This window comes from Cebidichthys violaceus, unplaced genomic scaffold (genome assembly GCF_023349555.1).
Source record: "Cebidichthys violaceus isolate CVI_PGR_0920_01 unplaced genomic scaffold, fCebVio1.0.p SCAF_31, whole genome shotgun sequence".
Classification (NCBI taxonomy): Eukaryota; Metazoa; Chordata; class Actinopteri; order Perciformes; family Stichaeidae; genus Cebidichthys; species Cebidichthys violaceus.
The window spans coordinates 974,592-992,465 of record NW_027176495.1 but is presented as its reverse complement, the minus strand read 5'-3'; the positions used below and the strand labels follow the sequence as shown (position 1 = coordinate 992,465).

General features: G+C 45.5%; 1 protein-coding gene across 4 annotated transcripts in view; it reads right to left on the bottom strand.

Moving 5' to 3' along the window:
* The window catches only part of utrn (utrophin), a 152,916-nt gene that overhangs the window by 27,295 nt on the left and 107,747 nt on the right, over nt 1–17,874 (bottom strand). For all 4 annotated transcript variants that reach the window (XM_068724443.1, XM_068724442.1, XM_068724444.1 and 1 more), the window contains 8 exons: nt 17,762–17,840; nt 16,464–16,524; nt 11,000–11,061; nt 10,334–10,408; nt 6,651–6,852; nt 5,802–5,887; nt 4,144–4,301; nt 280–446 (listed from right to left, as the gene is read on the bottom strand). In XM_068724443.1, the coding sequence (XP_068580544.1) occupies nt 280–446; nt 4,144–4,301; nt 5,802–5,887; nt 6,651–6,852; nt 10,334–10,408; nt 11,000–11,061; nt 16,464–16,524; nt 17,762–17,840 (890 nt within the window). The remainder of the gene's footprint in view (nt 1–279; nt 447–4,143; nt 4,302–5,801; nt 5,888–6,650; nt 6,853–10,333; nt 10,409–10,999; nt 11,062–16,463; nt 16,525–17,761; nt 17,841–17,874) is intronic.

Here is a 17,874-nt window from a genome sequence, read left to right as displayed (position 1 = left end):
ACTTTGTGATTGTGCGTGTGAGCGTGTCGCTGCCTTTGTGAGGATGTGTGCATGTTTCCTTGCAGACCAGCGGATGGTGTTTAGTCAGTGGTGTATCAGCTGTTGACATTTAGATAAATGCCTGCCCTCCAGAGCAGATCTGCCCTTTATGCTCAACCAGGAGAGAACAACACAGAACACAGCCACATCTTCTGTTTGTGTGCGAGGCCTGTCACATGTTGCAAACTTATTTATATTGTGTGTGTGTGTGTGTGTGTGTGTGTGTGTGTGTGTGTTCACCTGAAGCCAACAATAGGACACTCCTTGCAGATGTTGCACTTGGCCTGATGTTTCGCCGTCTCTGCAGCAGCCACTCTGTGCAGGACAGGAAGCCAAACCATGGACTGGGGTTCCAGACGCATCCAGTCGACAAACTGCCTGGGCTCCAGCTCCACCTTATTGGTCACCTGGGGTGCGAAAGAGGCGGGGCCGAGAGTTAGGAGCGTTCCTCATCAAAAAGTTTACGGTCTCCAGCCACAACATCATTCGCATGAATGAAGAACAGGCTGTAAGTCTTCACTGGTTACTGAAAGCCTAATAAAGATGCAGACGAATTTAAGATGACGATTCCCTCAGGCGCACTACAGCCTTGAATTGTGGGCCGAGATTAAAGAACTTTTACGAGCTCTCTATCCATGTCTATTGGTTGAAATATCAAACAATAAACATCGATATTGTTCTGTACAAGTAGCTGTAAAACACACCCCCAAACTGCTATTATTAACCGCCGCTGGAAACTTTTGGAGGTGTAATTGTGTATCTGACCTATACTTGCACAGTGCTACATCTATTGTTTTAAATACTCTGGATGTGAATCAATATCTAGGCTACAACCAGCTAAAAAGCACCTTTGTACCTTTTTGAAAACCAACCTGTCAATAAGAAGAAACATAAGACATTTTTTTCCCCCACAAATGTATATTTCAGGAGATTATTTGCCCGACTGCAGATTCTAATGAGCTCATTGGAAAAGCCAACACAGGGTGAGAAACTTTGATGTGGCCGTTGTTACCGCGAAACAAATCAAAGACGACCTTTCCATCATCCCTGACACACAAAAAGGGCAACGCATGGAGCAAAGGGCTGAACGCATCTGAAACGGTAGGAGAGAATAATCAGAAGGAATAGAGTGAGCATGTGTGTGTGCGTGTGTGTGTGTGTTCCCTGATCCCTTCCCAAGGCTTATGGTGTGCAAGACTGTAAGTGTCTCAATAGTATTAGCATATCCTCCTGAAAATAAATTCAAGCTGCAAAACAAGCTGCGGGCGCATTCCAACCTGGGAACTGGAATCAGGGATTGGCTTATTTAATCAATATCTGCAGTCAGTTCACAGGAACAACATTCACCAGATGAGCTTGAGTGTGTGATAAGTTTCATGAGTTCATAGCACCGAATATCGAAAAAGGTCAAAAACTGGCAAATATTTATTTGGATTTGTGCTCTTCTTTACTGATGAAAAGTGTATTCTATATAATATATGAGGCAGCATTTAGACAACGTTGAACATTTGAGTTTCTGTTCAGTTGTAGAAAATATTGCTAAAAGTAGGCATCGGCTCTGAAACTCTAAATATAAAGGTATTATATTCGCACTAATGTCAAAAAAAGTCAAACGACACTCAGGCCTGAAGATCGTCTGGGTAAATGTGTTTCAGGTGATCAATCAGTGATCATCTTTAATGCTCAGTGAATAATGTGTCCATTCTGAAAAGTTGAAAAACCATAACATTAAGCGTTAATTAAGTGTTCAGATGAGTTGAAGGACATCCTGAAGGAAGGCTTCTGTAAATTTACCGGTTGAAAAAAAAATGAGAACAGCGACAATTAAACTCCCACCCTGATGACATCTCAAATCATCTTCACACCCTCCTCCTCCTCCCTTCCACGTGACCTTCCCCTGCACAATCAGAGCACGTCTCCTTCCCTCCTTCCTCATGCGTTAGTCTCCGGCAGAATTATAGCCGCCCGCAGATTAATTACTGCAGAGGAGAGATGGCTGAAAGGATGGCTGGATGGATGGATGGATGGATGGATGGATGGATAAATGAAGAAGAGTGACAAAAGGAACGGTGAAAGAGGCCATATTTATGGCGGTGCAACTCGTTCATCACAGGCCCATTAAACCAAATGGAGTGAGTGACTGCAGTGTCACTGGCAGGGCACACAGGTGGCTTTGCTCACATTTATGTGTTAAATAAAAGAGAGAGAGAGAGAGAGAGAGCGAGCGAGCGAGCGAGAGAGAGAGAGAGAGAGAGACTGTGGGTGTGTCTCTGTTGTCGTGTGTCTGGTTTCTACCTGCAAACTTGGTTTGATTATATTATGATTAATGAGCAAACTGAACGACATGCTGGCACATCAATTCCTGATCAAGTCTGTGCACGTGTGCACGCTCACCTCTCTGTGTGAGTGTGTGTGTGTGTGTGTGTGTGTGTGTGTGTGTGTGTGTGTGTTAATATGTCATCCAGAGAGTTTGAAACATGTTTCAGAAATGAGGCTCAAACCTGACTCCCTCTGCTATTTTGAGAGGAGATCAGGGAAATGTATAGCTTCCTAATTTCAATGTTTGGCTCCCATTTATGACTGACGAAGCCTGAGGGGAGGGAGAGGGAGGAAAATGAACCGGCGATCCTGGGGGGGGGGAAGACGTCATTAAATGGCAGTAACGCGCGGAGATAAACCAGAGGAAAGTGGTTAGCTGGCCGCTGTAAAACACTAGAGGACATCCAGCAGAGGACTGGAAGCCATTTGAGGCTTCATGGTTGGTCAGCAGAGCTTAAATATTGAAGCACTTTTGCAGGATCGAGAGAGGCAGGCGATAGTCTGGAGGTGCTTAACGACAATTAACTTCGGGAAGATGCACCGAAACCTAATCTCTTACAGTACTGATGACCTGCCAAAACCTATTATCGGTAATGTAACTCTGAACATGCTGACCACTTTGACCTACCTCTGGTTACTGAGACTCTGAAAGCTTTACGCGAGCGTGAAGCTAGACAAACCCGATGCTGGCGGAGACCGTTCCAGCTCCGCTACAACAGTGGAACAGCAACGACAACACGTCTCCTCTTCTTTTTTTGAAGCGCTCAGCTTTTCGAACACTGTATCACGAAGACATCGATTCATTTCAAACACAGGGTGACAAGAAGGCTTTCATTTGAAAAGAAGTCGTCTTGGGATAAAAGTGGAATACCAGCCGTTGTTTTCGTCACAATGTATTTAAGCTGCAGCATTTGGCAGTCAACAGTTTTGTTTGTAGCAGATACAAAACTGCAAAGCTCTGTGCCAGATGAGGGTCTTCCGACAGATTAAACACCTAGATATGTGGGTATGCTACTTCATCTAAACAAGAATGACTAGATATTATGAAAGCTGTAGGCCGTTTTGAGACGAGTTGTACATTAGAGTGTTGGACCCTGGTGGTCCTGGTGCAGCACTGTAATCACTAAGTAGCCCTGGGCTGCGGCTACTATTGTCTTTAGCAATTAAGATGCTAATTATTTTCATGATTGACAAGGTTGGTTTATAAAATGTGATCAAATAATAATTGACTGACCAACAGTCCCAAAAATCCTAAACTACTCAGATTACTTTTACAGAGGGCGAAGAAAAGCAGCAAATATTCACATTCGTGAGGTTGGAAGCAGAAGGTTGCTTTGGAATTTTTGGCATTTTGCAAAAAAAAAAAGATTAAGCTTTTAGTTAATACATATGAATCCTCTTTTTTTAGTTTTAAATTGCAATTTGACGTGGTGAGAGATTTGTCTTTCTCACTTTATGTACATGTTTGTCATCATATCTGACCAGGAGTCTCTTTACTGGGGTTAAGGTTAAGAATTGTGACTTTATAATGAAAGTAGAACATGAATTGTGATTCTGCTTCCATTTCTCTTCCCCATGCCTGTGATCTATCAGGTATTAAGACTATTATATGCTTGTGTGTTCCTCAGATGTGTGTATAGGTACACTGACGTGTGTGTTCAGTGCACAGCTACATGCGTGTGTGTGTGTGTGTGTGTGTGTGTGTGTGTGTGTGTGTGTGTGTGTGTGTGTGTGTGTGTGTGTGTGTGTGTGTGTGTGTGTGTGTGTGTGTGTGTGTGAACATACGTGCTGGAAGCAGCTTCGGACGCTGGGTTCGATGTTCGAGCCTCCGAAGGCGGCCACCTCCCCGAGCTGCCTCGGGACCTGGATGGCTTCATGGAGCAGCAGACCGAGCTGCCTCTGGTCACATGTGTCACCTGCTGACGCCACCTGGCTGAAGAGGTCTGAGGGGGGGGGGGGGGGGGGGTAGGATGAGGGAGAAAGAGAAACAGAGAGAGAGACTGTGAAATAGTCAATTCATGTGGGCGATATTTAGAATATAAGATATAGGTATAAATAGATGCAGAGGGAGAAAGTGTGACGTTGAGAGAACGGAGTGGGAGGGAAAGTGTTAGTGTGTGTGTGTGTGTGTGTGTGTGTGTCTGTGTGTGTGCGTGCGTGCGTGTGTGTGTGTGTGTGTGGGAGGCGGTAGGGAGGACACAGAAGAAATCACGGAAGAGATGCATTTTTAATCTATCAGTCTAACCTCTCTCTCTCTCTCTCTCTCTCTCTCTCTCTCTCTCTCTCTCTCTCTCTCTCTCAGAGATGGACAGAGCTGTTACTGGCTATGGATGCCTGCCCGGTGACACGCAGGCTTCGGCCGGTTAACACGTCATATCTCAGTTATGAAGTTATGGAACGTCTCCAGAGCTCATGCACAAAACTAAGCAAAGAGAGCAGAGAGTGTAATCCATAGAAAGAGGAGAAGAGGGGAGTGGGGGGGGGGGGGGGGGGGGGGGGGGGGGGGGGGGAACGAAGGGAGTGACGGGTCTTTCTGCTCTGCTTGCAGATGACTTTGACTGGCCCTGAACGCCAGCTCCCGTTAAGCCAACGGCAGCAACGACGCGCGTTTGTGACCCGCTTCCTGAACGCACCTCTCGAGTCGACCCACTGATCGACACCCACATCTCCAACTCACTATTTCTGCCACAAAATCACATTTGACGTGCACAACTGTCACAAAAAGAGTGTCGAATGGCAGCACGCCTGGTTAAGTGCATGTGTGTGTGTGTGTGTGTGTGTGTGTGTGTGTGTGTGTGTGTGTGTGTGTGTTGCACTGTGGCTGTATGCATACGACTGACAGCGAATGAGACTCCAAGACAGTAAAGGAAGAACGACGCAATCAAGCATGGTTGATACCCTTCTCAGGCTAATAGAAAGTGCCAGTGGAACGAATAGGCTCAGGAGCGCCACGGCGAGAGACGGGGAGGAGAAAGACGAAGAGGGGGAAGGAGGATGAAGAAAAGAGGGAACGTAAGAGTAAGTAAGACAGCAGCGAAGACAAAGGGGCGCTGCTGGATGGATGAACAATGCTGTGAGCAGTGACAGCAGTGGAAGATAGACAGAGAGAGATAAAAGCACCAGAAACAAAGAGCAGGAAAAGCCAGAATGACAGCCTCCTCCCAGTGCAGCAAGCCTATATTCACGCTTGCTAATCCTCAAAAATAAAATCAGAATAGAAAATGAAATAAAGAACAGGGGAAACGCGTAGGAGGTCTCTCGTGCAATTAGACGACCCCCGCTCTCTATCTCCGTCTCTCTGTGAGTTTGATTAATACAGCTGGGATTGCAGCTTTTGCTGGAAGAGTAAAAGGAGGAACTCGCCGCAGTCTGGCCTGGAACAGCGGTGCGTTCGAGTGCATGCGTACATCAGGAGATATCTCACCCCGTCGTCCGGGACTTACATTTGTATTTCTCCTCCAGGTGTCCCTTGGAGAGAGAGAGCAAACCGATCTTCATGGACAGGACCCGGATCTTCCCACTGCGACCACTGCAGGGACCACACACACACACACACACACACACACACACACACACACACACACAACCACACACACACCAGACAGTGGAAATGAGCCAGTTGTATACATTGTGGGTGTATATTTGTGTATAAACAATATGTTTATGTGTGTTCAGTTCAATTCAGATCTGAATTCTTTGCAACAGCAGTGATAGGAAATCATTAAGTGCTTGGAAAGAGAGGATTTTTCAAGTGTGTGTGTGTGTGTGTGTGTGCTTTTGTACTTCTATCATTGTGGGTGAGAGCTGGTGAGATTAGTACTGCATGTTCTGAGCACACACAAACAACGTTGACACCAGTAATGTTTCTTTACAGCATGTGAACACACACACGATTATACAGTCTGTCCACGCTGCGCGAGTGAATATGAACACGTATGTATGCGTGTCTGATCTCATGTTGCCGCGACATGTATGTACATAAGAGCGTGTAAATATGTACAACGTAAACACCATGCACAGACGCCGCCAATGCGGATGGATTTTAAAATGCTGGAGCACAGCGACGGCGAGATGTATCAGTTCTGCCACTTTCCTCTGATTTTAGACGCCGTGTTTCAAAGCGCATGTCTGAATGTGTACACAAACTCATTACAGCGAGCCTGATTGCAATCATCAGCTACGTTTTTTGGAAAAGGCACGGACGCAGGTGGCGACAGGTTTTTTTGTCATAATCTGTGACAAATTGAGAAAAGAAAGAGGCCCGGTGCGCAATCCTCCATCCATAAACGTACGTGTCGTAAACATTGAGCAGCCAGTTGAGGCACATGTCGACGCAGAGCGGCACGTTGACCAGGTCTTTGTGCTCCTGCTCCAGGCCGTCGTAGATGGACGTCAGGCAGTTGATGACTTCGGGGACAGACAGCAGCTGATTGTTGTTGGTGAGCTTGTGCTGCTCGAAGGTGCTCTGGGCCACGCTGAGGTCCAACAGGTCCACTGCGGGTGAGGAGGGGGAGGAGCCATGGAGGGGGGGGGGGGGAGAAAAGTGACAGTGGAGAAGAGAGGAGAAAGGTTAATGAGAAGGAACAAAAGAGGGAATATAGAACAAAAGGTTTTTGTTTTTGTAAAAGAGATGACGGGGGACCAAAAAAAGAGAGGTAGTTAGAACCATTAGTAACCTTTCTGACTTGTTCAACGGGCTTTCAGCTTTCAGCAGCCGTTCGGATTTTTCTAAAAATGCCAAATGTGAACAGGATCGAGGACGGCATAGACTATTCATAGAGGCGCTTATAAACGGCAGACGCGACTGATATTTTGTCCAAAATAGTTCAAAACAACCAACTGTGAGAGTCTGCGGGGAGTACAGACAGAGAGCAGGCGGATCACTGTGCTGAAATATTAATATCTGAGCAGAAAAAGACAAACGAGGAAAGAACGCCAGACGTACAGTCTAGATTTCTTGTAATTGAATTTGTGCTGCATCTTCAGAGACAAAGAAAAAATGGAATCTATCAATATTTCAATTAAACCTCCATTGTCTTCTATAATGCAGCGATCACCGATGTATCTAAAGTCAGACGGTAGAAGAAGAGAATGTTTAAGAAAACAGGCTAATCAGGTCCTTTGGAACAGAACCATAAAAGGAGCAAACGACACAGAAACAAAACAAATGATTCAAAAACGGATGAAATACAAAAGACGTTCTGAAGCTGGTCAAGACACTTTCAGTCATTTAATGTGTTCCCACTAGAAAAGTGTCAAAATAAAGAATACTCAAAGGTGACAGCATGCCTACTATATACAGTCCATTACTGAAGGTGCTGAGGCACGCCACTCTCCCACAATGCAATGCACATTTCCTCATGTACTGTAGTGCTGTGCATCATCTCACAGTATGTAGTACTCATATGTTCTATTCTAGAGAATTGCTCTTCCTTTTTCTGTCGTGCAGATTGGCACTTTGTTAAAAGTGCAAATGTTGAACTATTCATTTAAGACTACTGTGAATTGTGATCATGCTGTTGACTCAAAACACGGGTGGAATTAGTAGCTAGTATGCATGTGGGACCCAGTGTTTATACACAGATCTACTGATTTGCTCAGGTTGAGATGGGACTCTTCATCAGTGCTTTATTCAAGGTCCACTGGAAAGGTTAACCAGTTCTCTGTTCCAAACATGTAGACAGTAGGGCAACAAATACACAGGAGCAAATTGTTAAAAAAAAAGAAAAAAAAAAAAGGATTGCGTGGCTTTTGCAGCTGCTAAACCTACAAAATGAAGACAAAAAAAGAAACCGCATAATTATCAAAGGGTGAAATGCACCCCAAACTGTGCTGCCAGGCAAACTGCATCTCGGCCTCCTGAGCTCTCTGCACCTATTTTAATTAGGTAATACGCAGACATTTGGCACAAAATTGGCCCCTTTCAATGCAAATTAACCTCATTGCAAAAACAGTTAAATTTGACCGTCGTGTCATGAAACATAAATGAATAAAGCTCTACTTTAGTCATTTTGAAAAACACATGAGAATTAAAAATACGGTTATTATATAAAGGAACAGACATTTTTCTTCTTTCCTCTCCCTCCTCCTCCAAATCCTTGGTTTACATTTGTTCCCTTTTCTTTCTCTTAATTGCCTCGGGAGGTTTGGATGGAAGTGGAACTCTCCCTCCTCATTTATACGCATTTATACTTTGACATATAGATAATTGAGCATGTATGTGCGTATTTTTTAAAAGGTACTGATTTACAGTGCACTACTTCCATCCAGTGAATACTGAAACACAGGCGGTTAAGAAACATTTCACAGATATACTAGAAAGTGAAACAATGGACATAGTTTGTCATGAGCCACGAACCCTCGTTGCTCTTTCTGCATCTCTCCCTCTGACTCGTTTAAACTCCCTCTCTAGAGCCCCGGGTCCCGCTCACCTGCACTCCTCACTTAAGTCTCCTCATGTGACCTGTTGTGTGCTCCTCACAAACCCCTCTAGGGCTCCTCGCCTCACGCTGCCTCCCGGTCCCCCAGAAAGCTCTCATTAGGGTGGAGCGGGAGCAGCAGTGCGGCCGATGCCGTCAGAAAGCAAAACGTGGCTTCTGTCTCACTTCACACGCAGATACGTATGAGAGGCTGTGGCACATTATGGGATGTACACGCAGGCTCATTGGTGCTTTACCGGGCCCCTGGCGCAGACTTAACCCAATTAGACGTTTGATAGGATCCCTGTTGTGTGTGTGTGTGTGTGTGTGTGTGTGTGTGTGTGTGTGTGTGTGTGTGTGTGTGTGTGTGCCATTCCCTCACACACATGCATGTGTACGTACGCAGACACACACACACACACACATTTACAAACATTCATACAATTACACAAAGGTCTCCAAGCAAAGATTCCACATGAATCCAGGCTAATAACTACTGATCCTTCAGCTGTGCGTATGGGCTGGCTTGTGTGTCTGTGTGTGTGTGTGTGTGTGTGTGTGTGTGTGTGTGTGTGTGTGTGTGTGTGTGTGTGTGTGTGTGTGTGTGTGTGTTTTGCGCTGTGACTGTTCTAATCTAATGGATGAAATTGAATTGCAGCGCCCCAAGTCGAAATCACTCAGGCTAAAGCGTTCCCATCAGAAACAGACGCATGCGATCAGAGAGCCAATATGAGATAGAAAACCAAAACGTCTGAATCACTCAAACTCATTAACAACCAACAAACACAAAACACACTTTGATGCCCACGGTTACTCAGGTACACGTGCCTAAGCTGCGCGCACACACACACACACTCGCACACACACACACACACACACACACACACACAGCTGCATGAGGCATGGTTTATTGCATCTGTTTGTTTCAAACATGCATTCAGAACAAACTTCCTACAAGCAGCAGGATGTAAATGAGCAGTGTGGGCTCGCAGTGCGTGTTGCTATAACAATGTCAACAGCTGGATAACAGTTAACATTTGTCAACAGCATTTCACACTGTGCTGAGCACAAGTGGCTGCTGCCGTGCTGCATGCACCTGCAGTGTGTGCGTGTGTGTGTGTGTGTGCGTGTGTGTGTGTGTGTGCATGGGTTTGATGCCTTTGGTGCCACCTGAGACTGTTGGTAATAGCCGCCTTTATCAAAGCCTCCATTATAAAGGAGACGACAGCAGCTCTTTTGTTGAGAGAAATAAAAAAAAGAATAAAAGCAAAGCCTATAGAAATCCCACCTGTGCACACCAAAACGAGGCTACACTCAACAGGTTTAACACACCTTTAAGTCACCAGCTGTGACTGTGCACGGTCACAATCCCGCCCATGCACACACTGAAACGGAGTGTGTGTGTGATTTTAAAAGCCAAAATATCCTTGGCTCCTGCGCTGCTCTGGCACGGCATCTGGCAGAGCTTCAAATCATCACCGCGGCCCCTCGATGCACTCAAGACTTCAAAAGAAGCGGATCACGACTGCAGGTGTTAAAAGGTGCGTCTTACTTACGGCACAGCGCTTTCTGCAGTCTGCGGATCTTCATGGCTGTTCGGTACGCTGAGAATCTCACGTTGTTCAAGTCGGCTACAGACGGGGAGGGAGACGGAGAGGTGAAAGGTGTGCAGGCAAAAACAGCAGCAGAAAATCAGAAATCTGCCCACTGAGGAACATAAGCAGGCCCTCTGTCTTCAATGACCGTTAGTTATTGTCTATGGAGATGAGCGGGGGGGGGAGGGGTGCTAATGTGGACTGTGTAATTAGGTTAGTGAGTTGTGTCTCGGGGGGGGGGGGGGGGGGGCGGTGCTATTTGTTGAGCTGCTGGCCTACAGCAAAAACGCTCCCAAAGTTTCACAGCTTATTACTTATCCGGCTGCTCATTAATGAACCGTCACACCAGCCGAGTCCACTGGGACAGACGCACGCATATGGATATTAACAGGGAGCAGCAGAGAGAGCGAACAGATCAAGGTGCAGCTTTCATGGAGTTAAATCTTAAAGAGGAAACTAAGCGGACGAGAGAGAGAGAGAGAGAAACTAGTCCGCAGGAAAACTGCAGAACTTTGAACTTTATGGAACAGTTCACAGTGAATTTGGTCGATTATCCAGATGGACAAGAACATGGTTTCTGAAGACATATCTGACTGTTACTGTTACATTTTAATATGCGTCTCTTACCTAGTGACTGGTATAGCTCTGTCATCTTTGGATGGTCCCAGCAGGTTGTCTGTGTCTGGTGACTGAAAAACACAACAACAGTGGAGGACCATTAGACTGAGAAACGCACAAAAAACACGTAAGCTGACACACACACACACACACACACACACACACACACACACACACACACACACACACACACACAAAAAAGGCTTTCAAGGCTCAACACATAAACTACCTCTAAACTACCTAACTGCTAGTACTTAGAAACCTAAAGAACACAAAAAAACACACACAAAATAGCACAAATAGACACAACAAACAGGCAAAATGGAATTGCACTCAAGCTAACATCATCATCATCATCACTTGATGAGTGTAAAAACACTGTCGATGGCTTTATTGCCAACTCTTCTGTTATCGGGCACAAATCATAAATCACAGGCAGAAAACAAACAAAAAAAAAGTTGTCTGCATGAAACAGCAAGATAACACACACACACACACACACACACACACACACACACACACTGTGAATCCCTCTTATCACCACAGCCTCTTTCTTTTCACACACCAGGGGACATAAATATAAGGGGACCTAGTCTCGACTCCCTGTTTACATTTCTGCATCAGACAGAAGCCTCACAAATACACACACTCAAAACAACAAACCAAATCTACTGAAAAACCAATAAATAAAACAAGGCTGTGCTAAAACTGATCAAACACGGTCGGCTTCACTCACAGGGCAGCAGAGAATCTGACTTTTCTCAAAGCTGCGGCTGCCAATCTGTGCATGTATTTGAGCTCTGCTGGTCGTGGCTGTGTGTGTGTGTGTGTGTGTGTGTGTGTGTGTGTGTGTGTGTGTTTCATCTGGCTGTCAGAGGACACACTCAGATCTGCGTGGAATGTTTGAGAACATTTCTGGAAGACAGTTTTTTTCTGAAACAAAAGTCTGTTTTCGAATGCAGAGGCTCCCCTGTGGTTCCAGCGATGGCCCGCTCTCCGCTGACAGGCAGCAGGAAGTGGAGTGGAGTGGAGTGGAGAGGAGTGGAGTGCCGACGGTGAACTGAGACGGCGGAGTGGGCGACAGAAGCCCTCCTCCTACACAGAACTCCATCACTATTCAACGGCCGTACGGGCCGACGGACCCGTTCACAAGGCATCGCTCAGGCCTGGGCCATCCGGTGCTGATGACGGAAGGCTGGACCTCCGGGCAGTTAAGTGTTGAAGGGTACATTAGGGAGACAATAGACACGCGATCAATTCTTAAAAAAAAAGAGAGCCTGTGCCGATGTCCACGGAGTCGCCAGGATCAACTGCACTCGCCGCTTTCCCTTCAATGTATTCCCTTTGTAATGCCGATGCGATCTTTTTGTCGTCCTTTAGGAGGAAACATAATATCAAGCTGTTGACACATTTACTACAAAGGTTTGATAGCAGCACACATTCATAGGCGAGAGGAGGAATATTAAAGAGCAGGGGGACAAAAACAGATTTTCATAGCAGACATTTCAAAGCTTCTTGGAAATTACAGAAGTGTGTGACATCTTTCATACCGGCCTATAAAGTGGACAATTATTTGATTGGACAAGCAGCAGAAAATAAATCAACAGCGATTTTTTTTTCTTCTGTTTTATATGATTGAAAATTGAATAATATTAGTGTTTTGGACTGCTGATCAAACAAAAGTTGTAATTTTACACTGCGAATTAAAACGGATACTTCTGGGGATGAAGCCGCTCGCGTCTTGTTTGCACTGCATGTGACGTTTGCATTCATAAACATAACTTAATGACCTCTCAAAGTGAACATCAAACAAATCAAATGAGGTCACAGAAGGAAGAATGCAATGGAAACAAATAAATAAAAACCTTCTACAAGATGTTTTTGTGAGATTTGTCAGACGAGCACGGTCCGACCCTCTCAGATCACCACGACAACAATTAAGCTCATCAAAAATAATTGATATTTTCTTTGACGTTTTCAGGGCAGCGTCGCCGTTTACCGCAGCTCCAGAGTCCAACAGGAGGTGGTTCGGCTAATTATTCACTTCTCTGCTGCCTCATAATTAACCACATCAGCAATTTCCCCCATAACTAGTGACTATGCCTGTCTTTCTGTCTTTCCTACAAAAAGGAGAATAAAGTATCCCCGTGGTCCGAGAGGCGGACGTATCCCGTCGAGATGAAGGACTACTTGGATATCCAAATAGACTGAGGAAGCAAGGGAATGATTTCAGGAGCTTCTTTTTTCTTTTCGGTGACAGCAACCTGTCAGACTCATCACGCAGTGTCTGTGACAGGCGAGAAGAGCCTGCATTCACCAGCTGACACCTCCTGGCTTTCACGTCTCCGTCTCTGCCTCCTTCGCTCTCCTATGAAATCAAACCCACCCCAGCCAATGTCATCAGCATTTCTGCTTTTGACATACAGTTCAGACTGCTTTAATTCTTCTCAGACAACAATGTTGCATTCATAATAAAGAGATGCATTCAGTCCACAAGGTGTTCTGTCCAACCAACCCCACCAAGAGGCTTCCTAACAAAGACACAGAGAGGCAGCAAAACCTCTGCAGAAATGCAGTCTTGCTGTATTTCCCCTCAATTAGCCTATGAGGCGTGTGAGCCCTCCCCTGAAGCGCCAGAACGGGTGAAATGGGACAGCATGCGAGGCTGCCAGCGTGAGACGGCAGGAACAGAACTCGCCCGAACTCATCGCTACAGGAGGTGGACAAGGCTCGGTTTTAATCAGGGGCCCTTTTGTCAGCCCAAAGAAAAGAGGCAGAGTATGAGAGGAGATGGAAGAGGAAACCAGGATTGGTTTGGGGTAATGAAAGTGTCAAAGACTGATGCGGGTGTCCCGAGGATGTCCCCGCTGAAAGGGACCTGTGATTACTCCTGGAGATGGATTTAGAGTTCAGTTTCCCGAGCTGCAAATGAAGTGGATTTGCATGAGAGTGCGGCAGCCTGCATGTATATTTATGTGAGGGGTGAGGTTCAGTGAGGGCAGCGTACAGCGCAGTAGACTGTCTTCATTTTAACAAGGAGAGAAAAGCCACACATTGAGGTAAAAGTTGAAAAAAAATGATTGATCCTTTTTTCTTCCTGTTTCTAAAAAAAAAAAAAAAAAAAAGCAATGTAATGTGGAAAAAGGCCAGGCAGACCAACCAACTCAGAAGCATCAACAACACAAGGTGTGTGCTCACTATGTTGAGTGTGTCTGGTTGGGGTTCATACAGCATGCATTCTTGAGTGTGTGTGTGTGTGTGTGTGTGTGTGTGTGTGTGTAAGCGTTTACTTGCCAGTGAGACGATGGGAGTCTCTGTTTGTGTGTCTAAATGTGTGTGTGTGTGTGTGTGTGTGTGTGTGTGTGTGTGTGTGTGTGTGTGTGTTGTATTTGTGGGAATACCCTGGTGGTGCGCGTGTGTTTAGTGTGTGTGAGTGGGCGGATGCAGGTTCATCAGCTGGGCACATCTGCGGTCACAGGCCGCTGTTGACTGTAGCGTTGTCCTCCGAGTCGCTGCCCGTCTCTGATCCGCCTCTAGTGTCAAGCTGCAGCCGAGACACGGCGCAGGTGTCCCCCCCCCCTCCCCCCTCCCACACTCTCTTTTGTCTAAATCCCCGGTTTATGTCTTCCCAGTCGGTCTGAAAACATTTGAGCTTGACCTCCTTCCAAATTTACTCAGATTTTTTTAATAGGATTAAGAAAAAAAGGGAATCAGTTTATTTTAATTAGCTGGTTGTATCATTTGGGATACAAGCTTAAATGCAGCACTGAGCTAGACAGTCCCACATGTACACCAACTGATAATGTTACAATGTTATCAAGCTCAAGCAAGGCTAAAGTTTCTGCAAATTTTAAGTTTTCGACCGTACTAAATATAAATTGATGTGCTTTTGGATAATGTTGCATTAAATCTCTTCGCAGACATTTAACCTATCACCAGACCAGTCCGGATCCGTTCGTCTTCGCGGCTGAAGCTTTTATGGCGGGTTGTTCTGTGAACAATGGCACAAAGGGGGATTTGTTTTTTTTAAAGAATGGCTACTGACTATTTAACTGACACGGTGACATTCTCAACTCGGGGCAAAAAAAGGCGATTTAAGGGAGTCCTAAAAATTACAAGTGCTTTATCACCCTAAATCACAAAGTTACACCGAAACAGTGTCTCCGCAGAAAGTAGAGGAAAAACAAGGAAAGCATAACGGACAAGGGACACTGACGCTTCTAAAATAGAGGTGAATCTAGGTTTGGTTAGTCAGCAGTTTACTGACATTGCATGACGTCTGGATAACGAGGTCCTTCAAACTTTGAGACGAGCAGAGAAGCTGCCTTGTTTGCTATGGACACAGATATTCTCTCTCCGCCTGTTTCAATAAGAACCTCCTCTTTGGACAAATAGAACGGGTCGTTACAGTCACTCTTAGAACAGCGTGGAAGGCTGCCCAGGGACTCAGCCTGGTATTTATCAACTCAAAAGGAAGTGCAAATGTTCGACTGAATGAGTAATACGCAGCTGAAACAGTTTGAATTTTAACACACACACACACACACACACACACACACACACACACACACACACACACACACACACACACGCAGGAGCTAATGGGCAGAAAGGAGCTTGTAATTGGGAGCATTGAATGTACATGGAACAATGGCTGCCGGAACACTCGTGGGTGATGTATGCGAGAGGTCACCAGTGGTCAGAACTTTCATGTGAAAAGGTTGAAAAGCATTAGATAGAGACGATAACGGGGCTTTTTCACAGTCAACTGTGAACATTTTTTGAAATCAAAAATAAAAATGGTCTACCTTGAGGAGGAAATAGAAGTTGGAAATCTACAGAAATTCAGAATATTTTGGCTTGTTCTCATTGAATTAACCTGCATTTTTCACAAAGCCTCCAGGTCTATAGCAGCTGGAATCTCAATTATCGGACAGCGGTTCCCAACCTGGGGATCGAGGCCCTAACAGCGGTCACAAAATGAATCTAAGGGGTCGAGAGAAGATCAGAAGATTAGGAATACAAAAAACTAAACTGGCACTAAACTAACAGGAATGTTCAGAACTTTGTTCTTCTTTCAGACTTTTCTGGAACCTTTGCTTTTATTTAAAAAATACTTTTTAGTTTGACCTCCAAAGAGTCTAAAACAAGAAAATCAATCTTCAATTCAAGCGCTCGCAACTCAAAGACACACACCCGGTGATGACAAATAGGAAAAAGCATCAGCATAAAAGGTGACACACAAAACACATCTGAAACCAATAATAAAGATGATGGGTAGAAACACAGCCTTTCTACAGACAACACCCTGACTGCTCTGCCTGGAATGCCAATCACTGTAGAATAATCATTGTCACACACACACACACACACACACACACACACACACACACACACACACACACACACACACACACCTGCTTACAATCACGACACACAAAGACGGCTATCGGAGCCATCTTTCCACACTTACTTGATGTAATATGGAACCTTATTCTGAGATACTGCACGTTGCCAGGGGAGCTGAACAGAAGCTGCAGACGGAGAGAGAGAAAGAAGAAGAAGAAGAAGAAGAGATGAAACACCAGCTTCATAAACATTGCACAGTTTTTAACACGCAGTACGGTAATCCATTTAGTGTTTGGGGCGTGACTTGAATATAAATCTCATATCTAACACTTCTATAATAACAATAATAAGGATGAAATAGGGCTTGAAATGAGAAATAAATTAAAAAGGTGCCACGCGTCCAGGTTTATGTTAAACTTCATGGAAAGAAAAGGAGACAATAAATAGTGATAGACAAAAGGACATGTTCAACATGACAGGCTGACACATTGTGGGAATGAGCCAGATATAAGGCTTGAGAGGCGCTTAAGAGAACTACGGAGCAGAAATGTTGCTTTGATTTATTGCCCTCCCACTTCCCCTCCTCCTTGACACAGCTCTGCGCTGAGATTGGGAGATGAAAACACAGTAAGAGAAAGAGATTAAGCGAGATTGGGAGATATACACGAGATTGGAAAGGCAAGATAATGACGCGGTACTTTATTGATCCCCGAGGGAATATTAAGCTACTGGTGTAATGAGAGCGAACGTGTGATTGAGTAGATAGTGTCGTAGCGCCGAGGAAGACGAAAGGAGAGCGTGGTGCGGCTGCTGAGCTCTCAGCGGGGCCGGCTCGCTCAATTCACGTCTTTCGGAGACGTGGCACGGCGGGCCGAGCTCACCGCCCCGCCTCCGAATCGCACGCCGACCATTTTATCTCCGCGTCTTGACGGCCGGCAGAGCAAATCAGGTGGAGCAGAAAGAGCGCTAATGGCCGCGTGATTATAGAAAATGACATTAGGAAGAAAACGCGAGAGAGTCTGGCTGCTTTGTTTAATGTTCACACTCGCGCATTTATCTTTTCTCTCTATAGCTGTGTCTCTAGCTCTCTCTCTCTCTCTCTCTCTGCTAATGACCACTCTAAAGAGGGGGGGGGGGGGGAAGGGAGACAGTGGAAGCTGTAATTAAGCCTTGCATTATTCAAGGGTGAAGTGCCTCATCTGCAAACTGTGTGTGTGAGTGTGTGTGTGAGTATGCATGTGCACCCGCATATCCACCGAGCATGCATGACTGTGAAGCATATGGCCGAAGATTAGAAGATGAGACGTGGGGAAAATTAGGGGGACGTGAAACAGAAACAGTGTAACTGAGTGGAAACAAACCAAGTGTGTGTGTGTGTGTGTGTGTCCCCCCCCCCCTCGCCCTCATTGGTTCTGTACTTACTGGAGAGGAAATGTTGAGAGGACGGGCCAAAGTCTCTGTGGGCTTCCTGAAGCAGCTTCAGTCTGTCCTCCACCGCCACCTGACAGACAGACGGGAGAGGAGACAGACAGACG